At 32.5% G+C, this 16,059-nt stretch overlaps 1 protein-coding gene across 1 annotated transcript; it reads right to left on the bottom strand.

Moving 5' to 3' along the window:
- Positions 1–12,554: 12,554 nt before the first annotated feature.
- On the bottom strand, positions 12,555–13,956 carry LOC131874487 (peroxidase P7-like). The gene is made up of 4 exons (XM_059217891.1): positions 13,691–13,956; positions 13,391–13,582; positions 13,135–13,300; positions 12,555–13,039 (listed from the first exon to the last, which is right to left on the bottom strand). The coding sequence occupies exons 1-4, from the start codon at positions 13,916–13,918 to the stop codon at positions 12,651–12,653; spliced, it is 975 nt and encodes a 324-aa protein (XP_059073874.1). The 5' UTR covers positions 13,919–13,956; the 3' UTR covers positions 12,555–12,650.
- Between the last annotated feature and the right edge of the window lie 2,103 nt (positions 13,957–16,059).

Raw genomic sequence — 16,059 nt, 5'->3', positions numbered from 1 at the left:
TGAAGGGGGAGTTTATGGTCATCAGAAAGGCCATGTTGAGAAGCCAAAATCTATTTTGAATGATGATATAAGTGCTGATATTGATCATGAGCAGCCAACTATTGTTTCTATATCCAGTGGTTTAACTCCACCAAGCAATCCTTCATCAAGTTCTTTAGTACCAAGTTCAAGTCCAGCTTCTTCTCCAAGTTCTACAAGGAAAGTAAGGAGATTGAGTGATATCTACCAGAGGAGTGGAAATCAAGTACATGAAGAAAACCTAGTAGGTGAGACAGTGAATTTTGCTTTATTAGCCAAGGCTGATTTTGAACCATCATGTTTTGAAGATACATGTACTAATGAGGTTTGGATGAAAGCCATGGAAGAAGAGATGGATTCCATTCACAGGAATGACACTTGGGAGTTAACAGAACTTCCACATGACAAAAAAAGGATTGGCACCAAATGGGTCTACAAGACCAAATTTAATAGTGATGGGAGTGTTGAAAGACACAAGGCAAGATTAGTTGCTAAAGGCTTCACACAGAAGTATGGAATTGACTATGAAAAGACATTTGCACTAGTAGCAAGACAAGAGACCATAAGAATGCTGATTTCATTAGCAGCTCAGAAGAAGTGGAGCATACATCATATGGACGTGAAAAGTGCCTTCTTGAATGGGTACTTATAAGAGGAAGTATATGTGGAGCAGCCACAAGGTTTTGAAGTGGAAGGAAAAGATAATTATGTCTACAAGTTGAAGAAGGCTTTGTATGGCCTCAAGCAAGCACCAAGAGCGTGGTATGCCAGGATTGATGGATACTTTCAGGAGAATGGTTTCCAGAGAAGTAAGAGTGATCCTACCCTATACTAAAAACAAGAAGGTACTGATATTCTCATCATAAGTTTGTATGTTGATGATCTTTTGTATATGGGTAGTAGTTCTAAGATGAAAGATTAATTCAAAGCTGCTATGATGAAATAATTTGAGATGAAAGATCTTGGTCTGATGAAATATTTTCTTGGAATACCAAGATATGCTGAAGAAATTTAATATGACTGATTGTAACCCTGCCTCCACTCCAAGTGCTCATGGAGTTTTGTTATGTCAAGATGATGGTGCTAATTTAGTTTATGAGACAACTTACAGAAGTATTGTGGGGAGCTTGATGTTTCTAATCCACACAAGACCTGATATTGCCTATTCAGTTTCACTTGTTTCAAGGTATATGACAAATCCATCTGAAATACATATGAAAGTAGCCAAGAGGATTTTGAGGTATGTGAAAGGGAATTTAAGTTTTGGTATTCATTACTACTCTTCTGAAAAGTTCAATCTAGTAGGCTTTAGTGATTCAGATAGGGGAGGTAGTATGGATGACCGTAAATCTACATCTGGAAATTGTTTTTCTTTTGGTTCTGGTTTGATTACTTGGAGCTCGAAAAAACAAAGTATTGTTGCTCTCTCATCTACAGAAGTGGAGTATGTTGCAATTACCTCAGCAGGTACACAAGCTCTTTGGCTCAGAAAAGTTTTGGAAGAAATTGGAGAAAAACAAATTCAGCCTACTGTAATTTATTGTGACAATGTGAGTGCCATCAAGTTAGCCAAGAATTCGGTTCATCACAGCAGAACAAAGCATTTTGATTTGAAATATCACTTCATATGAGATTTGGTGAAGAAGAAGGATGTCGAATTGAAGCACATCAACACCCAGGATTAGCTAGCAGATATATTCACCAAAGCGGTTGCGAAAGCTCAGTTTATAGCACTACGAGATAAGATTGTCAGTCCTCTCAGCATCAAGGGGGAGTATGTTGATAACTAATGCTACTCTAGCATGCAACTAGATTAGTTTAGTTAATAGTTTTTTGTTTATTCGTGCAAATAAAGCATGTACTCCAACATGCATTAATCTTTAGGACTATTTTTAGTTTTGTTTTTTGCATGAATTTATTTTTAGTAAATAAAGTATGCTGTGCATGCACTTATTGTATTCTTAATTTAGGGAGTAGTTTTCTTTATTTAGTTTGAGAGCCTTAGTAGCTTTCCATGCAATGCTAGGAATATATTTAGAACTGCAGTTATTATTAATTCTTCTAGATTGCAAATTCTTTATATATACAGCCTCTATGTAATTTTTAATTAAGCTTCAATAAAGATATTGGTGTGTGCAATTCCAAAAAAATAAGGCACTTTGTTTTTTATTCTGAATTGTGATTTCTTTTTGCAATTTCTTCTTTTTGCTATTATTGTTTGCTAATCAGTTGGTTTAGAGAGGATAGGTCAGGTTCAAAATTCTACAGTATGTTACTACGATTCATAGCTTTAAATGAGTATTTTCAATTTGTCATTGATACTTATACTCGCGGGAACACAGGTGGAGACCCTTGTTCCAACTCTACGTATACATTGTTTTTTAAAGACTGGAAGGGAGATTTTAATCTTCTGTCTTCAGATATATTCTAACTGTATTCTCAATTTGTTAGTGTAAGAAAGTGAAAAAATTAATTCATTTTGTTAGTATTATAATTTTGGTAGAAAAGATAACTAAATCTTTTTACCAAAATTAACAACAAAACATAAAATCTTAATGAGAAGCTAACGAGAATTTTCAAATCAAATTGTCATGAGGAGCTAATGAATTGTGAAGACTGAAAATTAGGGACACCCAATTTGCAACTTTCCAAAGACAATTAATAACAAAGGTCCATTAAGCCAAATAGTCTATAATAGCATCTCATTTTCTACAAATATAAATAAAGGACGTTCATTCAACATTTTGTGAATCGTGAAGAATCTCGTCAATGGAAGATGTCAAACTCCAAGAAGAGTCTTAAAATGTCCTTGTGTTCAAAAGATCAAAAGCATAGAATCCATCTCACAAACTATATTATTCTACATAGTTCGCCAAATTCTTCAAGAGCCACAAGAAGTGTGCAAGCCTCCATTTGATTATTAGTGTCTCTTCCTTCTTAAAATTCTAGTTTTTAAATAGCCTCTTAGGCTTTAGGTGGGTGTTTTTTTGAGTTTTTTATTTTAAAAAAATAGTGGGAAAATGAGTTCGATTCAAATGACAAGAATTATTTTAGTAGATGCCACTTGTCAAACATGAGTAGTTATCATTTGCAAGTGGTTAGTTTACGTTTACTCCCAGTAGGTACAAAAATGTTTTCTTTTGAAAAAGTTGTGAACATCCATCAAATCATAAATGACAAATGGAGTTTATTGAATACTTTTCTTCCATTGCACTAGTGGATATGAATATAAATATACAATCATGCAAGTAGCATGGAAAATAATTGATTAACAATTATAAAAACCTATATAGAACCCAAGGAATTGACATTCTAAGTTTGTTTGTATACTCACAACTTGTGTCAAAAGGATTACATCAAATTTTTAAGGATGGGGGGATTTCATCATATATCTTAGTTGTCATTAAATTGATTGACATGGTTTCAAAATAATTAGGCATGTAGAAGACATTGATGAGCATCAATTATTAGTTTTAAAAAATCCACATTTCATTTTCTTTCTTTTTACTATTGTTCTTGGCTTTGAGCATCATTTGGGGGCATTTGATTATAGATTTTTTGTTAGAGCTCTAATTATAATCAAGGTCTATAAGTAAATATTTTTGTATTAAATAATGTCACTAATTATTACTTCATAATTTTTTCTTAAACTTTATATTTAGGAATGATGTAGAATTGAATGATTCAATCTTGAGCATAGTTATTTATTAAGCTAGATACCTTGATTTGTATAGGGTTTTTTATTTCATGGTAGATTCATTTGTGTCAATTCGATGCACCATAAAATATTATCTACTTAATAATTAATGTTTGATAATTTTCTTTGTGTGTATGGTTTTATCCACCTATAACATTAAAAATAAAGAGTTGTTATAAATTAAACAAAATGATCTAAAAGATGTTGTTAGTTGCATGGCATGAATATAAGGTAAATCTAGGGATTCGGGGAATCTACTATCTTTTTATTCAATACTAAGGTGTACTATTTATATAGTTAGTTCCCTATATAAACATGGAATTTATGTGAAAATATTATTAATGAATTGGCCACATACACCTCATATTGATTACCTCAACTATATTTATAGACTAGCCTTCTATACTAAAAAATGATTACTTAAGTTTTTTTCTAGAGTAAAATAGGTTTTAGAGGGACCTGAAACAAAAACAAAAATGATTAGTCATGAGGATGAACCAAATGCTAAGCTACAGTGGGCCAAAATAAATAAAAATAGTACCAAACAGGGTCCACCGACCCAATAACTATATTAGGTTGCTCAACATTTGGAGAAACTTAACATTTTTATCTATAAAACTCCTATTTAACTTAGTTAAGTCCTCACTAATGATGGCGTTCACTAGTTTATCTTTGTCCCTACTATGACTATGTGTCGACGGTCCTAGAATGGTGGAGTATCATTCTCTAGATTAAGTGTCTTCTCCTTCCTTCCTTTACCATAGGCTGATATGGAGGGTAAGTCATGATTAGCTGAGGGGGAGACATTGAGGAAATGAACTTCTTTGTTTAATCACCCAAGTCCCTTTGTGTTATTTATAACTGTCATGCTGCTGACTGTGATAAGCACTCGTAATTTTTCATGAATATTTTCCATTTCCCTCTACAGGTTCTTGATTTTCTCCTCAAAGTTTATTTTCATGGCCTTCACATTTATAGCTAGCTTCTTACTAAGGTCCAACGGCTTATCCACATTATCCAAGGAAGGGGTATTAATAGTGCTCTGTCCAAGTACCTAATAACTGATTCTACATTTCAACCCCGGAATCTCTAACATCAGCCATTTGAAAAATCTATTATGTCCATCCATCACTTCCTTCACAACTTTTTCCACATGCTATGCACTTGCCACCGATGATCCCATTACCCTATTCATTGGGGATCCCTTTTCAACATCAATTGGGATTTCAATTCGGATTTCCATGTCTTGATGATTGCCATCAACAATTGGTGGGCCACAATTGTCTTCTTTGCCCTCCTATTTCTTCCTTTTTATAGCCTTTTTGTCTTTTTTGAGTGTGGGAGGAGGGGCATTGAATTTATATGATGATCCAACATAATTTGGTATGTCTCATTGGAAGTAGTTTAGAATCTATTGCAAAAATAAATACCTTCAAGAAAAATAATAGAAATTGCTTTCATTCATATTTGTATTTGAGGTATTTTCATGTGATCACTTTATTCATCTTTTAAAGATATTCCATAATATTGGATATCATATTATTAATTAAGTTATTTGTACAAGGTAGCAAACACAAAAATACATTTTTTATTATTCAATATATGTACACAAAGATACATTTGTGATCATATTTAAGGTTTCTCCATAATTGCAATAAGAAAGTATTTTTAATTTAAAATTTACTATTGTTATAGCTATTGATTAGGCTATACAGTAAAAAGTTCTAGGAAATATTATAAATTTATTAATCTAGAAGTCGTGTGAAGCTCAAAATAAATCATATTTTAAATAGTATGCATTAATAATCAAACTTGTTTTCTACTTGCATGCTTAATTTCTTGTCTTCTTTCAATTCATTTTTTGTCCATCTGGTTTATCATTTTCTTCCCTTCTATAATTCATTATTATTCTCATTCATCTATTATGTAATATCCCTCTATTGATCAATCTAACTGTCATTCATTTTTTCTTTAATTTCATCATTTTTTTACCATTTGTATTATTTTATATTTTCAACTTTAAGTAATTCTCTCCATATACCATTATATTTTTCTATATTTTAGTCATTTAATTTATCTAATACTCTATTGTAATGTCATTTGACATACCTCCATTGTTGGAATATATGATTGTTTTAAAAATTTAAATAAACTAGTGTTCAACCTATCACATAGGAAGTTCATTAAAAGGGACCTAGATATTCCACTTATTTTTGTACTTGCATGGTTTATTACTTTTATACCTTAATTTTAAAACTAGATAAATTATAAAACTAATCTAAAATTATAATAACCAATGGTTAAAATCATTGTAAGTAAAATGAATAGAAATGTTGCAAATGTTTAACATAATTGCTTACTTGAGGATATTGATTATTCGAAGTCCTTGTTAGGAAAGATTGTTCTACACATGAATGACAATCCTTGGACCTAGATGATTGATTGTGAGGGAATTTATTTTTGTTGTAGACGAAATTTTACTACAAAAATGTATGTAAATGGGGTTTTAGCCTAGTGATGAACACTAAGGACTATTTTTTGTCATTTCAATGGGAAGAACCAATAAGGTTCAACTTCACTCTGAAAGGAAAGATGAATACGTTAGCTAATTGTTCCCCTTTTTTCAATTTGTGGATTGGATATGATTTGATATGAATATGAAAGATCTAAGTAATGTAAAATTAACAACATTTAGCATTAAAAAAAAAATTAAAATAGGACATCAACACAAAAGTATAGATCTAGAATTATAAGATTGAGAAGAACCTATGACAAAAATTCAAAGTAGAATATTTTAGACTAATAAGAAAGGTTCCTTAGTTTTTGAGCCTTTTCATGAGAAAAATGCCTTAGATTATGAATTAGGATGTTGTATATATGTCTCTCTAAACCTTAGCCAAAAAGTGTCAAACTAGGACCATTTTTACCTAGTGAAAGTCTAAGATTGTCTACCACCATCTACTTTGTACAATTCTAACTTTGATTTTTTGTATCTATAGCTACACACAATAAAATATGGAAAACTATTATGCTATATAGGGGCTTTCCTATGGTGAACCTTGTGTCGTTCTTCCACCTCTACTACAACAATTTTGGATGAAAAAGAGCTTACTGCTAGTAGGACAGAGGTTGGAAACCTAAATCAAAATTCTTAAAATTATAAATAATAAATTTTATATGAAACCATTTCCTTGAAGTCTCACACAAATATTGATGTTGCTCAATAGATGTTAATTCATGTCTTCATTTTGGAGGAACACATGAAACTTGACAATGATTACTAGAGCTTGATGGAGAAGGACCCTATGAACCTTATTGGGCTGCAACTAATAAATTCAAAATAAAACATTTAATATTTTAATCAACAAAACAAATTTACTTTTAAAGGGAACTCTAGAGTATTCTCTATTTATTTTATTCTCACAAACCAAAATAAAACCAAATCTAGGCTATGTCTCTGTCTAAATCTACAACAATCTATTTACATCTAGATTCATGAAAATTTTTAATGTGCAATTTCTTATCTAATTCTTCTACATGTTTTGAAATCTACTCAAAGTTATTTTTTTATCATCCAAATTAATGTCAAAACAATATTAATAACTCTATTTTTCCATATGAAAAAACAATTATTTTATTCCTGAATGCCACTCCAAAACACATAAAATTCCTTGTCTCTATCAACAAATTGTAAGAAAACATAATTTTAAATTCATAAATCTATTCAAATCTACAACATGGATCCTTATTTTCCTCTTTAAATCTCTATACTACACTCCCCCCTATCCATTATCTCTTTGTTTTGTTTTAGCACTATCATCCTCTCAACTTATTTCTTGCATTTTATTTTTTCCACCCCTCTATGAACTCTCAAACCCACACAAATCTATATCAATATAAAAATATCTATTTTTTTTTCCATTCTACACTTTATAGATAAGACTCACATCTTCCAACTTGGCATATTCCTTAGATCGCCATCTCCCTTCTCTTTTATTTCACACTCTACACCAATACGTCATTTTATAGTTTACTTAACGTTTACTTTTTCTCAGCTCACATAAAACCCTTGTCTATTATTTTTGTATTTGTATTGTTTTCTATGAGTCTCTCTTCTTCTCTAAATAAAACTTCTCTCACGCTAGCTTCTTCCATCCTCTTAAGTTGGAGCCCATTCACTCTTATAAGAATTGTCTCTCCATTTCTAAATCTATTATTTTTTCTTTCCTATGTGTTTCTCCCTTCTTTTGAATTATACCCTTGCCTCTTCCTCTTGATACTCCAGTGCTTTATCTCTTATTCTATTTCATTTTTTGTTTAAAACAAAATCATATTGCATTTGTCTTTTTCAAGTTCACTAAAGTTCAAACAGTGGGAAGTCCAAATAGACATTTCCTTATAGTTATTATATTAAATGCATAAATGCCAAACCTATTCATCTTCTTTCTACCAGACCATGCCATGTATCTACTCGACATTCTCTTGCATCAGACACATGAGGAAGAAGTTTATGAGAATATCTCACAAAATACATATTTTAGTGATCGAACCACTCTTCTAGATTGAATGCAATCTATAATGAATATCATCACTAAATCCATTGCCACAAATTTTATTTTTCTTCCTCCTTTTCTAGCACTAAGTTTGAACAATCATCCTTCTTCTCCAACAATCATGCTCTTCATTTCTCTCTCTCAATGTGGAATTAGTTTGATGATAACCTATCCTCCTATAAATAGTTTCCCCTTTCCTCTCCTCTTTTCTAGGATACATCCCACAATTTCCTATCCTCCTCCACCAAACAATATTTCCACTCTTCTCCTCTTTCATGGATTTCGATCGACCACAAACAAACCATCTCTACCAAGTTTCATCTACATCATCTTCCACAAATTCTGCATTCAAATATGTATTATCCAAACACTAATATGCAATTGTATCCTCTACTTTAATTTTTTCAATTTAAAGTAAACTGAAATTAAAATATTCTAGAATTAATAAGCATTCTCTTTCTACTAATCCAACATATTTTCCTTCATTTTTTGCTGCACCATTAAGCTCCTTAGGTTCATCTATCCAATTTCCTTCTAACAATCTATTGGTGTTCTTCATCTCTTATTTCCATTGAAATTTATTGTCCTCTTTTCCCACTTGCTTGTCAAATCTAGGGACTTTTAACTCACATATCTCAGCTTCTCTATTTGTTTTAACCCTTCAACTACTACAATCATGTTCTTCTCTTCTTTGTTTTTGGGCACTATTACACTTATCTCCTCGTCTTTATTCTTTTCATTCATTCCATCCAATTGAAATGTACTTTTTGTGAATTTGTTTTCTTCTACTTATTTCTAATTGCCTACAATAACAACACTATTATAAAAATGAGTGCTTTCCAAGGCGTCCATTCTAATTTTAATATTTTTATATTCTTCATGAAGATTTTGTTTCTCTACTTCTTCCCAATACTCTTCCTAAAATGGGATTATCATGGGTCTCTTCATGACCCCTCTCATCTTCCTCTTCGTTGATGACATCTCACTCTCTAGGGTATTAACCCTCTAGAACCACAAGTACTCTTTGCAAGAAACTCAATTTCACAATCTCAATCAATTTTTTTGTGCCTCCTACACCCTCTACAATCATAGGACCTCCTCTCTCCTGCAACAAAATCTTCTAAAAGTGAAATCCTATGCAATTATACAATCATCTTCTACAAAAAACTCTTTCTAGGGTATTCTTGATACACCTTCAAAATCCCTCTACCCACAGTATTGGTGGATCTTCTCCACTCTTAGGATCTTGTGAATCTAAAACCAAATGATGCAGAAGGACTCTAAGAAGCTTATCAATCTATCAACATTTGTATCCAACATATTCAAAATAAAACTCTTAATATTTAAATAAAAAATAAATTTATTTTCAAAAGAAACCCCACAATATATGTTATATTTATTTTGTTCTCACAAAATAAAATAAATGAAATCTAGGCTACACTTTCTCCCCAAATATGCAATAATCTATATACATTTAGATTCATGACAATTTTAAAGTGGCGTTGCTTATCTAAATGTTTTATATGTTTTGAAATCTTCTCAAAGTTCTTTTTTTTTAACATCAAAATTGAAGTTAAAATAATATATCTTTATTTTAGAATATAAAAAGGAACCTTGTTTCATTCCCCACTACTATTTTAAAGCCACACAAATTTCTTTGTCTCTATATGAAAATCATAGAAGCAAACACAATTTTAAATTTATAATCCTATTCAAATCTTAAACTTATCTTCTTATTTTCCTCTTTCCTCTATAGTACACTCCCCATTGTGCACCACCTCTCTCTCTATCTTCTATTTTAGTGTTATCATATTCTACACTTATTTCTTGCATTTTATTTTTCCACACTTTGTGCACTCTCACATGCATGCAAATATGTGTCAATATAAAATTATCTATTGGTTTTTACATTCTACAGATTATAGAAAATACTACCATCCTCCAACCTAGCATTTTTGTTGGATCACTCTCTCTTTTCTCTCTCATTTCACAATCTACTTAAATCTTCTATTTTCTGATACCTAATGTTCTCTTTTCCTCTACTATCAACACAACCTTGTCGATTCTCTTTCTTTTTGTATTGTTTGATGTGAGAATCTCTCTTCTTCTCAGCATAAAACTCCTCTTATGGTAGCTTTCTTTATCTTCTTAAGTTGCACACTCTTCACTCTCATAAGCACTATCCCTCCATTTTTCAATCTATTATTTTTTCTTTCCTAAGTGATTCCCTTGTCTTTTTAATTCTTCCCTTGACTCTTCAACTTCACAATCTACTTGACTCTTCAACTTCACAATCTAGTTATTCATTTCTTTTTCTATTTCTTTTTCTCTTTTTAAAATAAAATAGTTTTGCATTTGCCTTTTCCAATTCCACTGAAGTCTAAACATTGTGAAGTCTAAATAGACTTCACCTGGTGGTTATTTTAGTATGCATAATTTCCAAAACAATGCATCTTCTCTCTATTGAACCATACCATCTGTCTACTTAAGATGCTCCTACATAAAATCTTGAATCATTAATGGTAGACTTGTCCTCGATTTCCTTGAAGATTATTTATTTAATTTTCAATTAAAATTTAATTTACTATAGATTGAAGGACGTCGATAAATTGTAGATGGATAGATTTTCAAATGAGAGAGGGGGTTGTATTATTATCCCACTTAAACCATTTTGGGTTTAATTTTTGGTTAAGGGTGATGTTTGGGAGCAGTTAATTGCTACTCACAAATTTAAACTTTATGACTTCAAGTTTGGGGCCAAAATAATTGGACAAGGATCCTAGGAAGCCAAATCTAGGAGGATAGGGGTGCTAGGTGCCCTAGCCCTGGCATTCCAGGTTAGAAAAAGTTCATTGAGTAGGGGGTTTAACTAGAGCTTCGAGAAATGGTCCTTAAATTTAATACAATTAAACATGAATTATAAACATGTGGCACAACCACCAATGTGAATCCAAAGTGAGTGTGAATTTTAAAAGTTATACAATTTACTACGGTTAATTTAGCCCCCACCTTAGCAAAAATATGAACTTACACTCATACTATTGGTAAATTATAGAGATTCAAATATATACTTCATGAAGAAATTAAAGAGACAAGACAACACCACACTTCGGAAGGTTGTAGCCCCCAAGACCTAGGATCCTAGCAATCTAAAATATCAAGATAAAAGTGAGAAACATGATCAACATAGGTAACACACACTTGGAGCATGCCCAAAATGAAAGGCTATGGAATCTAGGGCTAGTATGATCTGTGGGAACTTATAGGAGTCAGAAAACACAAGCCATGATCTCCAAGACTAGTAAGAATCCTCAAATACATACTTTGTGTCATCCCCAAAAGACAACATAAAATCATAGTTCTGGAAAAAGAACATTTATGGCACACAAACACAGCAAAAACATACACATAAACATATCTAGAAACTAGAACCAGGCATCAAACACAACAAACAAAGCAACAAAAGAAAACATTGTCCCACCGAAAATAGGAACCAATGGCTTACTTGGTGGGAGAGAACCCAATTTCCTTTTCAAATAAATATCTTTTCCTTTTTCCACACAGAGAGATTTTTAGTGGAATTTTTCTGAAAAGAAATACCCAAGGGGTCTTGCGTGGAAGGTATAGGGTGAAAGAACATGATTTTTTTCATTATGTAATTTGATTTTAAGCTCTGCATAAAAATAATTGTTTTAAGGAAATGGTAGTAAATCTAACTCATGTGAGGGTTTTCGATGGCCTATGACAGGGCTACAATCAACTGTAATGTGAGTGAGGTAGCTAGAAACATTGATCCTTCTACCTACCAAAACGAATCATTTAGAGAAGTGAATCACTTGAACAAGATGAGGTGGAAGAAGGTTAGGGTGTAGGTATTCCATTTTCTAAGTATAGGATGACTTTTTTGGTTCTTTGAAAAGAGCTATGAAATTAAATTGTTTTTTAATTCGTTGCCGATATCTTGGCCTAGCATAAAAACACTATATTTCGATCAGTCATGGACGTTTTCGCATAAAATACACCGAACCAGAAAGGAAGCGATTAATGACACTGGCATTTCAGTTAATTATTGGTAGCAATCTGTCAAGGATAGACACGTCATTAAAGGCATGGAAATTTGCAGGAGTATATATATAAAAGAAAGATGTAAATGCCGGATTATTAAAAGGGCGTCGCATGTGATGGGAGAATAAATCTTTGTCCCATAATGAAAAATCTTTTATTTAAGTTTTAAATTAAAGCACGCATATGAGATAGCTCCGATATTCACAATTCGAAAATACAACTTGGAGCAGAACAATTTGTCCGGTTCTCATATTAAAATGTTTTTTTTCAATTCAAAGCCGCAGTACAAATGCAGATGACGTGAGAAGCATTAAACATCAATTGATTCTTCTGCAGTTCTTTCGAATCTCTCCTTGCGTTCCAGTAAGAGGCTTGATGTTTCCCATCCTCACCATTGCAGCGACAAAATCTGTGAAAAAGTCTTGTTGATTGGTGCTGTATGTTGTCACCTGAGCATCAGCAGATCCTCCATTAAATAATTCCTGGTCGGAATGGAAAAGACCTTTCTGAGATCTCAAATTTTTGTAATAGTTATTGTCGAAACCATTAGCTGTCGTTGAGTCCAAGGGTGCGAGGTTACTATCACCAGCACCGTTGAAGGGGCAATTTTTCTGCATAGAAGCTGCAAATGCCTTGTCTATGTTCGATTCATTGTAGATCCGACTTCTAAAGAATTGACAACGGGATTGACCAATGGTATGAGCTCCTACAGGTAGACATTAATCTAAAATAAGATTCTTCAATTAACCAATCAGTAGGGCTTCCTTTTGAACGAAAATAGACTCTAGTAGAGTAGGTTACCTGAAAGAGCGATCATATCCTTTGCAGACAGTCCTTGTGCTCGGAATGCTGAGATGAGAGAAGTAAGGCTCGAAGTGGGGCCCGGAAGGTTGCTGTTTGCACCACTCAGACTAGCAGTCCTCGAATCTCGCCTTCCAAGCATTACAGTCCAGCTCGGACCTCCCAACTAGGAATTATGAAGACAAATTTACTATGTCAATATGAGTTATATAAGTAAATAGGTAACGATTTGTAGGCAAAAGTGGCGAATAATTACTTGGACAACAGAGTCGCGAGTGGCTACTGCCAAAATATCAGCACAGGATACAACTCCATTGCAAACCTTCTCAATTTGGGTTTTGATATTATCTATCACCTCGAATCCCCTGGCCGAATTAACATTGGCTCCAGCACTCTTCTCTCCTGTGAAAGTCGTAGTGTCGTCTAAGAGAATAGATCCATCGCAACCCTGCAAATCCCATCAAATACCAAAATGAACACCATATTAATATAATTGTAATGCACAGGATAAGTAGTATGAAGAATGGGAGAAATAAAAGCTAAAAGAATGTATTACATTAACAAAACAGTCGTGAAAGTGAAGGCGAAGAAGAGAAGCTCCCATTCTGGCTTCTTGGGCCAGCGCTTGCTTTATTGCGGCATTCACTATAGGCAATGCCTGCGGACAGGTCTTGTTGTAAAAGTTTGGAGTAAGCTGAGCATACACCCCGCTGCAGCACAAGATTGAGGCTATTAAGGATAGCGATACCCAAGTCTTCATTACTGTCCAAGTTGTGCAGGCCATGGCTGCTTTCAATGTCGAATGAACACTTCACTACCTGATTGTAATAGTGATGGATTTTGATGTGTAGTGTGGAGCATGATTGCCTGATTATATAGTGTGGTTAAATGGATATTTGGGTGCTCGTGAGCTTTTGAACTGTCAACATAAGTTGGCTTACGCGTCTTCATCACGTGCGAAAAACGATGAATCAGCACACAGCAGAGGCGACTTTGACGACGACTACAACAGATACTACTAATCTTTGCAAAAGAGGAGAAATATTTTGGCTTCTTGTATTAGCTGGTTATTTCTACGAACGAGAAGCTCCGAGTGCTCATCCGCAGATTACAGCTGTCAGTCGGATTATTGTGGAGTTGATATCTGGGATTTAATGTACAATTGCTTTTATTTATTCCACCGCTAATTATTTATTCCACCGCTAATCCTTAAATTTCAATATTTCCCTTTCTTTATGGTCAAATAATTGGATTATCCCATGCTCCTCCATGTGGGAAATAAATAAAATGCAAACCCATTTTAGCCAGTTTTCCGTTTCGTTTTAGGTTCACTTTGGTTTTTTTTTGGTTTAGGGATTTAATTTGATTTCAATTTTCATCATTTTCTATTAGTTTAAGTGTGGTTTTAATTTCACAATTAAAATTTTGAATGAGATTTAGTTAATTTTTTAATATTTTTTTAGAATGTTAAATAAAATGACAAATATTAATATCTATTAATAGTTACGTTTTATATAGTATCATTATTATAAGATGATAGCATCAACATCTCATATTAAACAACTTTATGGTTGCTTAAAGTGTTTTAAAACTTGTTAAAAATTTTGAAGATCAAAGAGTTTTCTTTTGTGATGGGTTAAGAGGTAGATATGGCATCACATCAAGAATGACAAATAATTTTGATGATTATTAAGACTAACATGTCCAAATATTATAAATAACATAATTTTAATGAAAATTTTTCATATGATTGAATTTATGGTATCTTACATTAGTGCACATTGAATTGATCTTCTAGCTGTGATTTTTTTACTGGCTAATATTCGCCAATTGGCTATTTTTTAAATTTTGGAAATTAAAATTTAGCTAATAATTCAAGTTTTAAGGTGACCTAAATCGTCACATTTTTACAAAAAATTATTTTAGTCTTATTTAAATCACCAAAGAATTTATTTTATTAAAATTTTGAACTCAAAGATTCGCCAAAATATCTGATACATGATTGGATTAGATTCGTGAAAAATTTATAATTTAAGGTAAAAAATTAAATCAATTCACCAATAATACATCATAAATATTAGTTACTTTAGGGTTTTATCAACAATATTTAGTTGCCACCATTGATTCAAAATATAATCTAATGACTATCATTGCACTCCATGAGTTAAATTGTATCTACAAGTTGTAATTCTCATGGGGGTTGAGTTGCTTTTCAATTGTTGACCTTAATGGAAATCAATGCTAAAAAAAAAAATTGCACCCCATGAGTATTACAAATTTTAAGTACATTTTATCTGACAAAATATAAAGAGGGCTATTTGATTAATTTAAATAAATTAGTTTCTAACCTTCAACTCATTAATTATTTCCACCTTAAACCTCTACTTTTCTATAAGAATTTATTTTCTAAAATGAAATTATTTGCAATAGTAATTAATGCATACTCATAATATTTTCTAAGATTCACAAAGATTTTCTATCAAAAAAATATTATGTAAAAAAATTCGCCATTAAAATTAATATTTAAAAAAAAAAAAGATTCACCAAGATTTAATATCTTTTTTTTTTTTTTGGCGGAGGGGGTTTCTTAAAGTTATCATTGTCTTCTAGTATCTTACATATTTAAAGATACTTATAGGTGAATAGTAATCATTCGAAAAAAATGATTGTGACCATTGAGACTAGGGCATTAAGTGTTGTACACCTTGCAAGTCTCAATTCGGTGAAATGTGTTTTCAGGCTCTTCCCCTAGGCAAAATCTCTTTCTGGTTGATCGGTAAACACATATTGTCCATTAGGGGCTTTGCCAGATAGATTGATTTGACCAGGGTGGGTGGGGGGCAGAAAGAGGCTTCTCGAGTAACCTTTGTTTTGCCCCAACCCTCTTTGGAACTTTTCCAAAATGCGTGCGCCAGAGTTTGTGAG

Source organism: Cryptomeria japonica, chromosome 3 (genome assembly GCF_030272615.1).
Source record: "Cryptomeria japonica chromosome 3, Sugi_1.0, whole genome shotgun sequence".
Lineage (NCBI taxonomy): Eukaryota > Viridiplantae > Streptophyta > Pinopsida > Cupressales > Cupressaceae > Cryptomeria > Cryptomeria japonica.
The sequence above is the reverse complement of the archived record's forward strand: the minus strand, read 5'-3'. Positions and strand labels throughout refer to the sequence as shown.